The sequence below is a fragment of the Sardina pilchardus genome, chromosome 15 (genome assembly GCF_963854185.1).
Source record: "Sardina pilchardus chromosome 15, fSarPil1.1, whole genome shotgun sequence".
Classification (NCBI taxonomy): Eukaryota; Metazoa; Chordata; class Actinopteri; order Clupeiformes; family Clupeidae; genus Sardina; species Sardina pilchardus.
Genome location: NC_085008.1, coordinates 23,673,706 through 23,690,662, shown reverse-complemented (window position 1 = coordinate 23,690,662; position 16,957 = coordinate 23,673,706). Strand labels below are relative to the sequence as shown.

The following is a 16,957-nucleotide window of genomic DNA, read 5'->3' as shown; positions in this document are numbered from 1 at the left end:
ATGCCTAATATAACACAACAGAAGTTGAATTTCGCTGCGAAACTTGCTATAGAAGATTGTTGAAGACCAGTAACCACTCGGCTTTTAAAACGGACGTTTAGGGGTGTTATAAGGACAGAATCATCCTGGCTCATAGCGAGCAATGCTGAAGCCATACAGAGAACATTCTAAAGTAGCCAAATTGCTGCAACAGGATTAATCTTTGAGATTTCGGTGTCAACCACTCGTTTGCATCCTAGGCAATACAGAAAACGGGGCTTAAAGTGTAAAACACCAAACTATTCCTGTAAGAGCATTTCAGAAAATCCTGGTGACATACCGGCGTGTCTTGGGCTAGAAGGCTAACGTACGAACTATAGACCCGAGCCAGCTTGTCCACCATTTGATCGTGTGCCTTCTGACGGATGCAGAACTTGTTGTAGACCAGGCCTCCCAGCTCCGTGGCGATAACCGCCAGGGTCTGACCACTGCACGGCAGGTGGGCCAGATTCTAAAGAAGGAAGAGAGAGAGGAAGGAGCATTGATTAGTTGTTGGCAGCTAGGACTCAGCATTTACCTGTGCCAGCTAGCTATTTCTGCTCTACAGCGCATACCAGCTATGAGGTTAATACAGGGGAGCAGTTAATATGGTGTTAATATGAATTTGTTTCTTTTAACTTGCATAAAACACTGTCCTCCGGCTTATACACAATGCGGCTTATATGCGGGAAATTACTGTACATGTACTGTAGCAGAGGAGGGAGAGCAGTTACCCAACCTGGTCTCAAACCCGGGTCAACGGGCCGGTAACAACAAGCCTGTGTCCTCCTGACCAGAACCACCAAAAAGACAGGCTAGAGTAGCTAGTGTGACAGTCATTGCATAGCAGTGCAACACACTATCACACACGCTAGGTACACTTTGCTAACCGTCAGCCGCTGACCAGGCGACAATGACCTTGAGTGACCCCCGCCGCATGGAACACAGCCTCACCTGAAGCATGGCATCCACGTACTCCTCGTCCTCCAGGATGCAGAGGTAGGGATAGAGGCCGATGGCAGTTTTAGTCCGGTGGTGATCGTACATCACCTCCTTGCGATCCTTGAGCGCCTGAAGGAGAACCTTCTGCCAGGTCTCCCGCTGTGATGCCAACAGTGTCCTCTGAAACGAGCGCACACGCACACACACACACACACACACCACCAGTCAGGGCAGACTCAGGCCCAGTCAGCATCTCAGCATGGAGCTACTTTCTCCTGCTATCTGGGTCTGACAATCAACCCTGTGGGCCAAAGCAGCTCAACATTAGACATGGCCTCTCACACTACAAAAGGAGGCACATTAGAATACATTACCATTCAAGACAGTGTGCTGTAAATGTTGTGTGTCCACCTGGGATCGCACTATCGCCCCACTCAGCAGCAGAGGAGGGCCGTAAATGGCAACATAGAGCAGCGCAGGGCAGAGCAGAGCAGAGCAGTGCAGAGCGGAGCAGAGCGCTGACACAACATCGCTACTGATACTGATGACATTTCAAAACTCAAAACTTTCACTCATTTCACCGCCCCCCAGCTGATAGGCCGTATCAGGTAGCTTGTGATGGCACTATTGGTGGATAGCGGTAAGTGATTGTGGGAGAGGTCATGTGGGGGCATTTGTAAATGCGGACTGAGACTGTCTGTCTCTCTGTCTGTGGACGTCGGTCTCGCATTTAGTGTCTGTCTGTTTATTGAGTGTGTGGGTGCATTTGTGTGCAACGCACCCACACACTCAGTGTGTGTGAGTGCGTTACTTAGTGTGTGTGTGTGTGTTGAGAGAAAGAGGAATTGATCATTATGCTCAATATTATTATATTATAATATGTAATTTAATGTTCTGCATAAGGCCCCATATTCCAATGTGTGGTTTAAAACGTTGTCTTTCTCACTAGTGGGTGACTGACACTAGAAGTATGATTCGAATGGCCCTGTATGATATCTGTACTGCTTCTAAACATGGATAATATAAGGCGCCAAGATCATTGCATCTGTTTGCCACAACAGCCATTGATTAGAGTAGACTGAGTGTCTCCTGACTTTGCCGCTGTTATTGTATGACTATCTATCCTTTGCTGTTGGGTACTTAAACCCTACTTGTAACCGGAGGGTTGCCGGTTCGATTCCCGACCAGTCCACGGCTGAACTGCCCTTGAGCAAGGCACCTAACCCCTCACTGCTCCCCGAGTCCCGCTGTTGGTCAGTCAGCTCGCTGCTCTGGGTTAGTGTGTGCTTCACTTCACTGTGTATTCACTGCGTGCTGTGTGTGTTCACTAATTCACGAATTGGGATAAATGCAGAGACCGAATTTCCCTCACAGGATCAAAAAAGTATACACTATACTATATACTATACTATACTAATTCTGTATCACATCAGAGACACATATTCTGGAGTACACTGTGCTTTGTGTGTGCCTCTCTCCTGTACTGTATACAGCTGTAATAAACCCTGTATCTTGATTGTACTTCTTTGTGACTGGATCTCATGTTTCACTTTGGTATACAATATTTTTGACCAACAGTGTGTCTGTGTGTGCGTGTGTGTGTGTGCGTGTGTGTGTGTGTGTGTGTTGTTTCTCACCATCTTGGCCATGTGTGGCGTGACAGGCTTAAGGGCCTCCACGGAGCTGATGGTGATGTTGCTGTTCATCTCCATGTCCAGCTGCTCCTGGAAGCGCTGCTTCAGGTCCTCTGTGCTGAAGGGCAGCTTAGGGTACCGGACGTCCTCCCTCTGGAACAGGAAAAACACACACACCGGCCAACACACTCATTTGGTTTGCACTTTGCACAGACACTGTGGGCTGCAGATCATCCCTTATTCTATGGGGCTACATTTGTTCCAATAACATTTGTAAACGTGTAGAGGGTGATCCACAAAAACACACATACAAATCAAGAAATACTTGATACGAGGTGAATCACTCTCTGCACATTTACAAATATTACTGAAATTTAACTCCATATTAATCTTTTTGGTTTGGACTGACAGCAAGTTCACAATGGTTCCTATGTTATCATGGAGGGAATTAAAAATAGTGCTATAAAAAATAATTCATATACTAGTGCAGTGTTTGGTCTAAGGGCATCTGGTATAAAATGCATGATTACCATACCACACAAAATTAACCAATGGCATGAAGGAATCCATGCTGCTGAAATGCTTCAGCATGCAAGCCTGTGGTCTATGCATACACGACAGGGGTCAAGTCAAGTAGTAGACTTTAGGTTGGCGAAAATTGCTGACAGCTAATTTGTAAGAAGTAGCTAGCCAAGCAAAGGTTTGAGAAGAGACAGGTTCTCACAAGTTCTCAGACATTATGGACAGACATTATGCTATGGAAGAATCTCATAATTGCCCTGGGTCTATACACTCAATGGGAATAGACTGGTCGGCACGATTCGTACAGCAAAAATAAACATGTGAACACTTGTAATGTGTGATTGCACACATTCACATTTCCCTGTTCCATGGTGTTGGCAAGCTTAATGTCCATGTGATTGGACTGAGCACTCATGCGACATCAAGAACACGCATTTGCATGCGTGTACATGTGTGTGTGTGTGTGTACGTGTGTGTGTGTGTGAGAGAGAGAGAGAGACAGAGAGAGACAGAGAGAGACAGAGAGAGAGAGACAGAGAGAGACAGAGAGAGAGAGAGAGAGACAGAGAGAGAGAGAGAGAGAGAGAGAGAGAGACAGAGAGAGACAGAGAGAGAGAGAGAGAGAGAGAGAGAGAGAGAGAGAGAGAGAGAGAAAGAGACAGAGAGAGAGAGAGAGAGAGAGAGAGAGAGCACACGCATGTATGCCCCCTGCACGTTTCCATTCGCGGATGCGGATGGAATAACAAGCTCAGCTCAGTGTAACGGCACCGTGGCTCTCGGTCCGTCGGCCGGCCGGGTCAACGTTGGCTGAGAAAACAGAGCGGCCGTGTGGAGAAAGCGCCTACTAAGCCTTTAATCATCCCATTGAGGTTCTGTAAATACGGCGAGGCCTGTGGCTAATTACCCAGTGACACTTCTCAGCTCCACACTCCAGACTAGACGGAAGAGGAGGGGTATAAAACGAGGGGACTTTTTTTTTTCAACAGTGGTCCACTCAGTCAAATCAACGCCACTTCACCAGCTCATTTGTACTCATGGCAGGGACAAAAATAGGCCACGCTGTATAAATATGGATTTCGAAACCAAGCAGCAGGGCGACGGAGACGTGCCGGGAGTTCTGGATTATTCAGATTCTGTTGGGGCCGCAGAAGAAAAGATGCAACCACCAGTTCATGAACTTGCATGTTGCATGGAGGATCTGAATGGATGGATGTAGCTACAACGAAAAGCATAAACTACTGTAGAATTAGGATGCATTCTGATTCACCATAACAATTGGTGTTATCAATGTTTACGAATAAAGACGTATGAAAAATGTATGTGCTGTAGCATTCTTTTACATCTATACATCCACCTATATATCCATCTCTCTCCCTCCCAGTCTTTTTGGGTGTGTGTGTGTGTGTGTGTATTCACAGTAGAAACGAGAAGAGATCCTGACCGGATCTTATTATGCCCACCCAGACGCACTCTGATGGGAACACAGTTTGCATTAGGGTCCACTAACGGCGACTGATCCAGAACCCCAATTAATTGCCGGAGGATGCTTGAATTATGTACCACCCGCTTCGCTGTGCCCAATTAAAAGAAAATGAGCTTTTTTACAGTGGTGTGCCGGGCCTCGCTCTGACGCGCATTAAAGCGGTGGCCGAGAGCCAAGACGCAGGCGGCTCAGACCGCGCATTACAAACACTGCGTATATCACACAAGCAGCTTGCTAAGTGGGCCGAGGTCCTCGTTAATACCTATCGGCATGCTTTCGCGTGCCTGCGTTTACTGCCGAGCGGAGGACGTTTTAGGGGCCCGCGAGGACATCTGCACATTGTCAGGAGACACTGTAAAAAAAGCGGGAGCGGAGGGGGTGGAGGTGGAGAGTTTGTGGAGGTGATGAGGGGGGTGGGACGGACTTTAGTGCCCCGCGGAAACAACGTTGCGAGACTGGGCTTCAACTCTGGCCACAAGCGAGTTCGGTTGTGGCCAATGGCCAAAGCAAACGAAAGGTTAGGTGGCAGATAAATCATCTGGGCAATAACTGCTGTGAGACAGCGCCGGCCAGGGATAAGACTCTGAGGTGTGTGTGTGTGTGTGTGTGTGTGTGTGTGTGTGTGTGTGTGTGTGTGTGTGTGTGTGTTTGTGGTGGTATGGGGCTGCCACTGTGCCCTTGCACATCCCTAGACTGATAAACACAGAGGCACTGGGCATCTACTAGAACATTCCGTGCTGCCAGGAACGAGGATGAAGTGTGTGTGTGTGTGTGTGTGTGTGTGTGTGTGTGTGTGTGTGTGTGTGTGTGTGTTGTTTGAGAATGCGTGTGTCATGTACGTGGCAGTGCATGCAGCCGCGTCTGTGTCTGTGAGTACAGTGTGTGTGCATGCCTGCAAGTAACTTCCCTAGTGTGAGTGAGTGTGTGCGGGTGTGCATGTGTGCGTGTGTGTGTGTGTGCGTGTGTGCGCGTGTGTGTGTGTCTGTGCGTGCGTCTGTGTGCGTCTGTGTGTGCGCGCGTGCGTTTTAGACCTGGTGTGCATGTGTAGAAAGCATGTCAGCTGTCAGTGTGACCCGGGCCAGTAAAGGTCAACCGTAGGAGCGGTGGGTGGGTGGGTGGGAGGATGAGCAGGCAGCGGGCAGACGTGCGCTGCATAGCTATGAGCAGCACCCCCAGAGCAAACAGCTGGGACGCCCGCCTCTACCCCCCCCCCGCCCCCTAATCCCCCTCCCCCTGCCCCAGAGCCTGGCATGCCAACGCTCCCCTGTGCCACCTCCAGCTCCTGTGGGGCCAGGCCAGGCTTATCACAGCCCAGAGCAGCACAGCGCAGCGCAGCACTGGGATGGGCCAGGCTGGCCAGGCTAATAGGTAGTCAGCGCTGCCAGCCACCTGAAAATGCATGAAGAGGAAACTAGGCCACCACGCCACACTCTCCTCAAGCACTTCCTCTTCTATTTGCTTCATTTACTGGTGTGCTTGGGTAAGCATCTCTAAATGTGCGAGATTCGGCCAAAGGCCAGCGGCTTCCTTCACTTGCAGCCATTCTGCGACAGCGCCCTTTTCAAAGCACAGGACATGAGATTACCCTCATGAAATACCTCACACCCACAACTCATCATCACGGAGAAAAGCCAGACATGACAGAAAACGAGCCAAAGAGCCAGTAACTCTTATTAAGGATTATCTGGCTAATCTGCTCACAAGACCAGTGCAAATCCCACAGTGCCAAGAAAACAGTCATCCTCAGTGAGAACAGAAAGATCGGAGGTCTAAATCACCCACTCTTAGACCACTGCATTCATTATAAAACCTGCTCTCGTTTCAAAGTTTCCAGGCCAGAAATCTATCACTCCTGTCAGCAGCAGCAGTGGTTTTACCAAGCCAGACAAACTGTGGACTAATAGTCTGCCTTGACTGATTTAGGATGCAAACATACAAATATGAGAAGTACTTTTACAAATGTATGCTGTGGAACCCTTCCGATAAATCATTACAAAAGGGGTTGGGTGGGGGAGGGGAGCTGGAGGGCGTGTGGGGTGGAGTACTGTGGAGAATGCAAGGAACATCATTACACCTTGAGCTGGGACACTGTGTATCCCTAGCGGTGGAGAAAGGCTTCTGTAAAAAGCTCTGTCTCGCACTCTCTGTCTCCGTCTGTAACAGTCTCAGCTGTGTTCTCTCTCTGCTCCAAGGCTGCACTAACTGGGACAGAAACTCAATGCACAAGCCTAATCTCTCTCGAACGGAAGCCTCCGAATCAAACAAAGCCCACCAGATTTGGAGGCTAGCGAACAAACACACATAATGTGCGCTATCTAGAGACGGAGACAGATCTGTCTTTGCTTCTTTTTGACAGTTTTCTGGGAGAGGACGAGATTTGGATAATACAACCACCGAAGTATACAAAAGTATCTCCAAGTATCTCCATGCACCTTTTTGATAACCTGGGTGTTCCCATCCTCCCTTACACAGCGATTTCATTGACGCTGCTAAGGCAGTCTGGAAACTACCGCTTTAATTTTTGCCTGAGATAGGGGATCAATCACAGAACAAGGGGGAAAGCAAGACCATGATGAGCTATGCACAGACGCATTTGATAGACATCCGTGGCGCCCAATGCACGGATCTGGGCATTTTTTTCAAATACGAGAAAATTAACGTCTGGTTGCCGGACCACGTCTCATTTGAGAAGTGGTAGGCGCTAGCCAGGCTACCTTTTTTGAGGTACCTGCTACAGAAAAGAGTAGGCTGGGTAAACCCTGCCTGACCTGCCGGTGATTTGGACTTCGCCCTGCAGCTCAGGTTGGAAACCTGCACATCTGTCTCTCCTAGTTGAGTCATCTGAACTATGCCCATTAATCACACCTCTTGTGCAGTAGAAATACAGCGCAGACTCCCTAGACGAATGCTCAATCTTAAAAGATTGAGTTTAGCACGGTGATAGCCAGACTAGGGTTTTTTTTTTTTTTAAAGTATATTTTTTCGGCCTTTTCGCCTTTATTAGAATAGGACAGTGAAGAGGTAGACAGGAAACAAGTGGGAGAGAGAGATGGGGCGGGATTGGGATATGACCGCAGGTCGGATTCGAACCTGGGTCCCCGTGGGCACTCGGACCCGTAAATGGTACGGACGCTGTAGCCTGCTGCGCCACAGCGCCCCCCGCCAGACTAGGGTTAAGAGGGCCCTTACCTCTCTGTAAAACTCCTGGACGAGCGGCGAGGAGCAGACCTCCCGGTCCGAGGGGCTGTTGGGCTGAAAGTCGGGTCTGACGACGCGGACAGCCTTCACCACCATGTCTCTCTCGTCCTGCCGGAAGGCCGTCCGCTGGAGGAGCTCTTTGACGGTCATGCCGTCCTGCTCCATCTTCTGCAGGCACCTGCGGAGGAGACAGAGAAGGGGTGAGGGAAGTGAATTCATGCCTACGTCACGTCCACGTTCGTCAAAAACTACAACAAACTACAAATCATGGTTCCACTCCAACACGTTGTTGGCCTTTGCCTTTGTTAGAGAGTGAGCATCACTTTTGGTCTGAGCAAAAACTCACTTTTGAATCTTTCCTCTCAACAGGGGAGCTACAGCAGGCACGTGGCGGCAGCGTTCCGTTCACTATAATCGATGGAAGTAGCTACACCGGACGCGACAGTGGGGCGCACGTTTGAAAAAAACAGACCCGTTTTCTAAAATGGATTTTACTCGTTGCGAACGGAACGCTTCAGTTGCAGCTCCCCACTATGAGTAGATCGGCATTTCTGATTTGACGGTTTTGAAGATCTGAGCTAAAGAGGAGTGTGGGAATGCTTTGTCAGGACTCGTAGTAAAGAGCTTGAGATTCCATACAGTAATTTCCCGCATATAAGCCGCATTAGAATAAACAAAACCATATTAACAACATATTAACTGCCCCCCTGTATTAACCTCATAGCTGAAGAAATGTTGCAAAATCAATGTATAAGCCGCGGCTAATAGTCGGGAAATGACGGGTATTGGCCACGCAGCGCTCGTGTGCAGTGTCTCCTAGTGCTCCGGGGCATTGTGGGGACACCTCTCGCCGCGCTACACACCACTGTGAATGTCACGTCGGCCACGGACAGATGGTCGTGGGAACGGAGCGGCGTGTGTATTATAATGAAACCGCCCGGCGACGCCATCACCCGTCACTGTTGGCCGGACCGCTTTTCTCGGGGGGGGGGGGGGGGGGGGTGGGCGGAATACTGATGGCGCTGTAGCCACGGTGACGCGGCGTGGCGTGGCGCGGGCAGAGGGAGCGGCGAGCCCCCCCGGCTCGTTGGCAGAGACGCAGAACAAAGCAGAGGTAGGGCGGCGTAAGACAATACTGAGGGCTCAGGAGCACAGGGGAGGTATCTATCATTTACGAGGCCACTTCGGGTGCCTGCCCGTCCTCCCTAAGTGCCGCGCTCCGTAATGCTCCAGTCGGCTCTCTGACCGTGTGCCGGGGCAGCTACGGGATGCTCTTTGTCACATCCGAAGCAGGGAACAGACTTTGACAGTTTCCAAAGCAACAGGGTGTTTGTGTGCGTGTGTGTATGTGTGAGTGTGTGTGAGCGAGAAAGAGGCGTTTCCTAGCTGGTGGGTTGTGTTAGGTTGTGTGTGGCCACACTGCCCTCTACAGGATGCAAGAGGAACTGCAGGCCATCACGGGCAGAGAGACGAGAGAGAGGCTCAAGCCTGGGGAGCTGAGTAAGCCGCCTTGTCAGCCCTCTGAGCCTCGGCGCAAGACTATGATTAAAGAACTATCACATAATTGCTTTCTAAAGTCAGCGCGTGCTAATGCCGGCACACTCCCGCTGATACAAATACAATTAACAGGGGTGTGTGTGTGTGTGTGTGGGCGGGGGGGTTCTGGACTATTGGGACCCATTCATACACAGGATCCAATAGTCCATAAAATGTTTGCTCCCCTGAGTAACTCCTAGCTGAGTAAATAGTCATCTGCTTAAAAGTAAATGAGACAGCACTCAGGCTGAGCCAGAGAGAGAAAGAGGGAGGACGAAAAGCGACAGTGAGGGAGAGAGAGAGAAAAAAGAGAGGGAGGAAGAGAAAGACAGAGAAGGAGAGAGGAAGACAGAGAGAGAGAGAGAGAGAAAGAGAAGAGAAGCTGAGAGGAGAGGAGAAAGACACAGAACAGACAGTAGCTGACGATCGTAGTTGGCAGCCATGAGCATGTTGGCAGCTGCAGCACTCTGGAGGTGCCTCTCACGCAGCGTTTATACGTCCTCCCTCGCTCCTCGGGACTTGATCCTCACTGATCTACATAAAGAATGTCTATCCCTTCTTCTATCTTTCTTTATGTAGATCAGTGAGGATCGAGGCCCGAGGAGTGAGGGAGGACGTATAAACGCTGCATGAGAGGCACTCTGGGTAAGAGGTACAGTGGAGAGAAAGAGAGGACGATAAGTGCGCGGGGTCGTGCGACGCTAACACCCTGCCATGCTCCTGGGGATACTGTAGCGCTCATGTTCAGGACGACAGAGTCACTCATATCGCTTTACGCCAATCGACTGGCTGCCTGGCCCCCCTATTTGTCATTGGACTATCGAGCACTGACATTTGCGTGTGTGTGTGTGTGTGTGTCAGAAAGAAGACACGTAGGATGGCATCTCAATTCGATGTGGGGCTGCTCGCTAAATCTACTAACAATGTGTCGTCACATTACTGAAAGCTCAGCATGTGGAAATCATGTTTAGGCTTATGCAACAGAGATAGTTGTACACACATTTGAAGCTGACAGAATAATACTGTATAAAGGTATGAATAGCGAAAGGCTAAACATTTAAAGCTTTTTACATGTTCTGTTCTTCAACAGTCATACTCTGGTATCTTTCTATTTAGGAATGTTCTTCTTCACAAAGGACAAACGGTGCATCCTGAAGTTCATCAGCACCAACAAAACAAGCCAACACAGCCAAGCAGGAAGCAGGACACCCTGAGGAACGCTTCTACATATTCAAACTCTGTAGTGCACTCTAGTGGTCATTTCAGTCACCTACACCACATCAGCAAGTCACTACTGAAGGGCTGGAAGGAATTCAACTTTACTTTGTGAATGTCTATGTGAGCTCTGTACAAACCTACACCACTTTATCAGCTACATTAGTGTAAAGCAATCAACACAAGCAGAGGAGAACATCTATGCACAAGATGATGTATTCAAGAATCTGCTACATCTAAAAACCGAGAAAGATGTTTTTTGGGCATAAAAATACTTTTTAAAAATAATAATAATAATAATAATAATAATAATAATAACTAGAAAAGCACTCAGAGAGCACCAAGCGAAAACATAACCGTCTCCTGGATCCAGACAGTGATACGGATCACTCCCAAAATGTAATAATTTCTTCCTTGGGCCTTTACAGACCTTCCCTAAAAATGTCATCGAAATCCATCAATAATGCTTTGAGTTATCTTGCAAGCAAACAAACAAGCAAACAAACAAGCAAACAAACAGACAAACAAACCCCAATGAAAACATAACCTCCTTGGCGGAGTTAATAAATGTGTGTGAATAGCTTAGATACAGTATACATAGGATGAGTGACATTTGATTTGGCAATGACAGACACAATCCACAATTATCGACCACAATTACATCTCTCGCCCTAGAACATCCCAAATGTCCCAGAGGTCATCACCTCATGCGTAATAAGAAGCGTCAACTGTAATGAATGGGCTGCAAACCACAGATCCTTGCTGTGGTGTGGGTCATTCCATAGTCCACCTTTGCCTTGATACATCGTCACAGGCATAAACAGGGACAACTCACAAAAAATGTTCCAGAGGTCATCATCTAATGTATAATAAGAAGTACAAAAACAAACAGATATTTTGGGTAAAGGAAACAGGCTAGCCGTCATGGTTAAGAAAAAGCCTAAACACTCTTGAGCTCTTCTAATTGGTCAAATCAGTTTCATGTTCTCTCAAGCACACAATGCACATGACCTATTTATTCCCTCCGCCAGGGGTTTGTCTGTTTGTTAGCAAGAGAACTCAAAAACATATACCAGGCTTGTGTAAAATTCAGAATTGAATTGAGAATGACTCCTAAATTCCAAATTGAATTTGAATTGAGGTCAAAAACAGGATGCAGAATTACAATTCAAATTTGAATTATAGGAAGTAGAATTGTATATGAATTTAATTGAATTTCATCATTTAAGAGTAGTGTTTAACAATGAAGTCTCACAGAATATGTCAGATATTTTCGTAACAAACCACACAACTTATGATTGAAAACAGTAATCAATTACATTTCCAAAGTAACCTTCCCAAAACTGAATGTACGTGAGATTCTACACATTCTTCCTGTTATGTGACTGGAATTGTTTTGAATTGCCATGAATTGAATTCCTCTTCCCGTCATTCCAATTCAAATTCAACTTCCTGTGGGGTGGGGCCAATTCAATTCAAATTCCAATTCATGAATTGAATGGAGGCCAATTGTAAAATTCGGAATTGTGCACAAGCCTTATACAGTATGTATATGTGCGTGTGTGTGCGTGTGCGTGTGCGTGTGCGTGTGCGTGTTAGTGTGTGTGTTTGTGTGTGATCTTATATCTTATTGATCATTCTAATCTTGATGACTACGGTGTACCGCTCTTGGAAATGAAATCAAAAATCCAATATCTCAACAATCTATCTAATCAGCCAAGTCAAAATACCGTCAATGGTTTCCTGAGCTTTTAATCTCTCAGTCTAGGCAGGGCAATGAACATTTCTCATGTTGAGATGAACCTGTATCTCTCAGCTGAAATGCCATAAAGACACACTTTTTGTCCTTGGGAGGGTCTAGTGAAGCTGGGAGCAACTGGTCTTATTTATTCATCTATTTTCAAATCTACACTGGTTTACATCTTCCACTCAGAAAAACCACAAAGTATTCAGCAAATCACACACTAAACTCAAATGAACCAGCAGATCTGCCTGCCCTGTTATGACCTCTCCTGTTTGCATTCAGATCAACTTCCTGGAACTGTAACCGCATCACAGACATGGGTTTTGGCACACGCTCGCTGTGTGCCCTCTGCATTTGTATGAAGCACTTTTGAGATAATGACAATGAATACATGCAAATACTCGTTTGAGCCAGTGCTACCAAGAGCAGACTCTCTTCCCATAACACAGTTTATTGACAGCACAAACCAGGTTGTGGTTTATCATGCTTTCTGGATATATAGCTCTGGAAAAAGTAAAGGGACCACTGCACATTTTTCTAATGTCATCCTACAGTTGCTGAGTGACATTCAAATGAGTTGACGGTCATACATAAAATTAAGAGACCACTGCAAATTTGAATATGACCGTCAACTCATTCGAATGTCACCCAGAAACTGTAGGATGACATCAGAAAAGAGCTGTATTTATCAAGCCACAGTTTACTGAGCAGCTGCGAAAAAACTGTGGACCAACTAGGGGTGTCATCAGAGAGGGTTAAATCGGAGCGAGAGGCGCAAACGTTCGACAATTTCCGCATTCTGTTTTCGCAAAGGGGAGGGGGGCGAAATCCCCCTTTAAGCAGACCTAGAAAGTGATGTTACATTTGAACTGAACTGCTTGCCGATCGATATCCCACTATGACGTCTTTGCTTAAGCAGACAGGAACTGTTCGAATTTTGCTTCCATAGAGATGCATTATGTTGCTCTATCTTGTCAGTAATGAAGGATCTTTGGTGTCATCATCACCTACTGTACCAATCTGTTGCTGTTGTGTTGTTGTGCAACAGCAATGAACTGAGCCAGTAGAACTATCCACGATATTCTGCAGCCAACAATGGGGGTCGCCACGACACCGAAAACTATTTCCGGCGAAGCTGCGTTGTATCTATTTTAACGTGACGGTTGACAGTGCTTAACATATCATAACGCATATAAAAGTAAACTTTTCTATTTTATATCGGTTATATATGATGTGGTATATCCATGCCAAGGTCAGAATTGTCAACATTCCGAAAGAAATCTAAGTTGAAGCTCTGTTCTAGAATATTTGATCGTAACCATCATAACGATACATATTTCCGGGTTAAGGATTAAGGTGAATAGCACATGCATAAGTGACTATCTGCTTGCTAGCTAGCTTGTATGATATACTATAGGGTCTTACCTGTTGATGGAAATGGGAGAAGTGTCGGAGTTTCGCCCCATGCACTCCAGAGCAGCTGAGTAGGAACTGAGATTTGGCTTGAGACCAATTTCCTCTAACTGAGCAAAAATGTGCCCGATATGGTGAGCACAACCCTTCCATTGGCACAGAAAAGAGAAAACATAAAACACCATTCACTATCTGTCAGGCAGTCGGCCTGCTTGATAATGACATAACATCATCATAACATCATAACAGTTCACATAACATAACATAACATAATATCATAACAGGAATGATGACTGTGGTATGGTATGTGTTCAGTCATCCAGAAAGCATGGGTCTAAATGCTTTGAGTACATAGATTGATCACTAAAGGTTGAAATGTACAGGAATGATCATCATCATCTAATCATTTAGAAATTCAAAACTGGCAAATCAACAACAGCAGTGTGAGTGGGACTCACTCTTTTAGCCCAGACTCTCAGCATGATGTTGTAGGCACTAATGGACAGACAATCCCGCTTCCGGTGATGGGCGTCCAAACAGCGTTGAGCGCGGTTGACCTCACCGATGAACACACACGTCTCTAGGAAGCAATTCAGGCTGAGGTGTACTTCCCCATAGCGATTCCTCTCACGGTCTTCTAGAAGCTTGTAGTCGAGAGAGGCAGGCTGGTTCACCTGCTGATCCAGCGCCTCCACTTCAAATGGCTCAGCTGAGATGTTTAGATCTAGCTCAGCATCCCAAGATGGCATCTCCTGAACAGCATCAGCAGGTCTGGGAGACTTTTGCTTCTTAGTCTTAGCCTGTTTCTGTTTTTGAGTGGTTGAGATAGTCTTTTTTGTTGTGCCTGGCTGCATCAGGCTGAGATCTTTTTCCCAATCTAGCTCAGCCTCCCAAGATGGCATCTCCTGAACAGCATCAGCAGGTCTGGGAGACTTTTGCTTCTTAGTCTTAGCCTGTTTCTGTTTTTGTGTGGTTGAGATGGCCTTTTTTGTTGTGCCTGGCTGCATCAGGCTGAGATCTTTTTCCCAATCTAGCTCAGCCTCCCAAGATGGCATCTCCTGAACAGCATCAGCAGGTCTGGGAGACTTTTGCTTCTTAGTCTTAGCCTGTTTCTGTTTTTGTGTGGTTGAGATGGCCTTTTTTGTTGTGCCTGGCTGCATCAGGCTGAGATCTTTTTCCCAATCTAGCTCAGCCTCCCAAGATGGCATCTCCTGAACAGCATCAGCAGGTCTGGGAGACTTTTGCTTCTTAGTCTTAGCCTGTTTCTGTTTTTGAGTGGTTGAGATGGCCTTTTTTGTTGTGCCTGGCTGCATCAGGCTGAGATCTTTTTCCCAATCTAGCTCAGCCTCCCAAAATGGCATCTCCTGAACAGCATCAGCAGGTCTGGGAGACTTTTGCTTCTTAGTCTTAGCCTGTTTCTGATTTTGTGTGGTTGAGATGGCCTTTTTTGATTGAGTTATTTCCGCCTTTTTCGTCTCCCTTTCCATAAACTTCAGTCGGTGGTTCAGTTTCTCCTTTTTAATCATCTCTTCAGTTTCCAACCTCTGCTTCCAGGACCGTTTTTCTTTTTTCGGTGCGGAGGGTTCTCCTGGGTCCTTGCTCTTGGGCTGGCCTGCTTTGGGCATCTCACCCTTTTCTCCGGACACATTTTTTCTACCTTTAGATGAGGCAGTGCCTCTACCAGTCTTTGGTAGTTGGAGAAATTGTACATTTGAGATATCTAAAACAACATCAGATTGTAGCTGCTGAATCCTGGCTTCAAGAACTGTAGAGGAGAAAGAGAATCTTATTGCCTGTTCAGTATAAAAGCACATACCTACACACCCTACACACACACACACACACACACACACACACACACACACACACACACACACACACACACACACACACACACACACACACACACACCAGGCCAATTGCCCTTCCAACTTATCAAGTCGTGAAATTAAGTTGCCACCACAGGCGATGGTGCAGTTATGGGTTCACCAGCACCAGCAAACACATATCTTACCATCCAGAAGCTGATGCTGTTGCCTCATACGCGTCTTCCCTTCTTCTTTCTTCGGAATCAGAACGGAATAGCGCCGTCGACAAACCAAAGTGGTGTCTACAGAGTTCAAAAACAGATATTGAAAACACCCCACAGGAACAACGAAACGACAAGACGAGTCTGCTCAAAAACGAACTTCATGCATGTAAGCCTACAATGTTATGAGCCATGACCGTTACAGCAGTAGGTGTAACCTACACGCGTACAGGCCGAGAAGGTTACAGCATTTATTAACATTTCAACGAGTGTTTATTATTATCATTCTTACTATTGTTCTCACTGCAGACAAACAAATCTATGGCAAAAACACGACATTGAACTCTTTGCGGTACAGTTGCTTTCGAATGCTTGTAATGTAACGTTATGAAAGCATGTATGTAAGTTTACTTACCTGTGAGTGGTTTTTCAAAGTTATTCCAAATTCTGAGATATGAGCGACAGTGGTTGGCATTGAGCACACGACGCGCAACTTTATCAACGACCAAGCCGCTTGTTAGACACTTTGGAAAGGCACATAATCTCAAGAGTGACATGTTGACATGATACTTCACAATAACCGCACTATCCCTCACAGTAGGCCGCCATTTCGTTCCAGACTAGACCAATCGCATACCGATACATCGAAATGCCTTAGGCTAGATTGAACGAACGCAGAAATGTCGAACGAAGCAAGGCGTGTTCAGTAAAGTCAAGTTGAAAATCATACACAGACGAATGATAAATAATAGCATGTTTATGCATTTTATTCGTAAGCTTTAAGTCATGTATTGTCCATTCTCCACTTAGGTGACTCTGGTGACATGTTAATGTCTCTCGAAGATTTCACTCGTTTACAAATTATGCTGTGTCCAATTCTTTAAAACGGATAGAGTATACATTTACACGTTGTGTTTATCAATTAAAACTGATTCAGTGGGCGCTTACACTAGGGGCTATAGCCTACAATTCCGCTAGATGGCAGTATTTCTCCTTTAGAGCAAACTACACAGACAATCGCCATCCAGTTGCCCTCAGGCTATGTGAAGGAAGATCGTCTACTGTTAGTGATATTATATTGGAATTTCTCGTCAAGGCTTCAACATCAGCCTAATTCATAACATGAAAACTGCACAGGGACAGCAAGTGTGATGAGTGTATTCTCCATTATCCAAACAGCTTTGGTTTTCAATCAAATTGAATGACGAAAATGGGCAACAAGG

At 46.5% G+C, this 16,957-nt stretch overlaps 1 protein-coding gene across 1 annotated transcript in view; it reads right to left on the bottom strand.

Annotated features, from left to right (window-relative positions):
* The window catches only part of polrmt (polymerase (RNA) mitochondrial (DNA directed)), a 57,856-nt gene extending 41,525 nt beyond the window's left edge, over window positions 1-16,331 (bottom strand). The window contains exons 1-8 of the mRNA XM_062556072.1: window positions 16,150-16,331; window positions 15,720-15,815; window positions 14,164-15,470; window positions 13,718-13,851; window positions 7,789-7,975; window positions 2,598-2,747; window positions 973-1,140; window positions 320-490 (exon numbers count right to left, since the gene is read on the bottom strand). Coding sequence (XP_062412056.1) covers window positions 320-490; window positions 973-1,140; window positions 2,598-2,747; window positions 7,789-7,975; window positions 13,718-13,851; window positions 14,164-15,470; window positions 15,720-15,815; window positions 16,150-16,291 — 2,355 coding nt within the window. The 5' untranslated portion in view covers window positions 16,292-16,331. The remainder of the gene's footprint in view (window positions 1-319; window positions 491-972; window positions 1,141-2,597; window positions 2,748-7,788; window positions 7,976-13,717; window positions 13,852-14,163; window positions 15,471-15,719; window positions 15,816-16,149) is intronic.
* Between the last annotated feature and the right edge of the window lie 626 nt (window positions 16,332-16,957).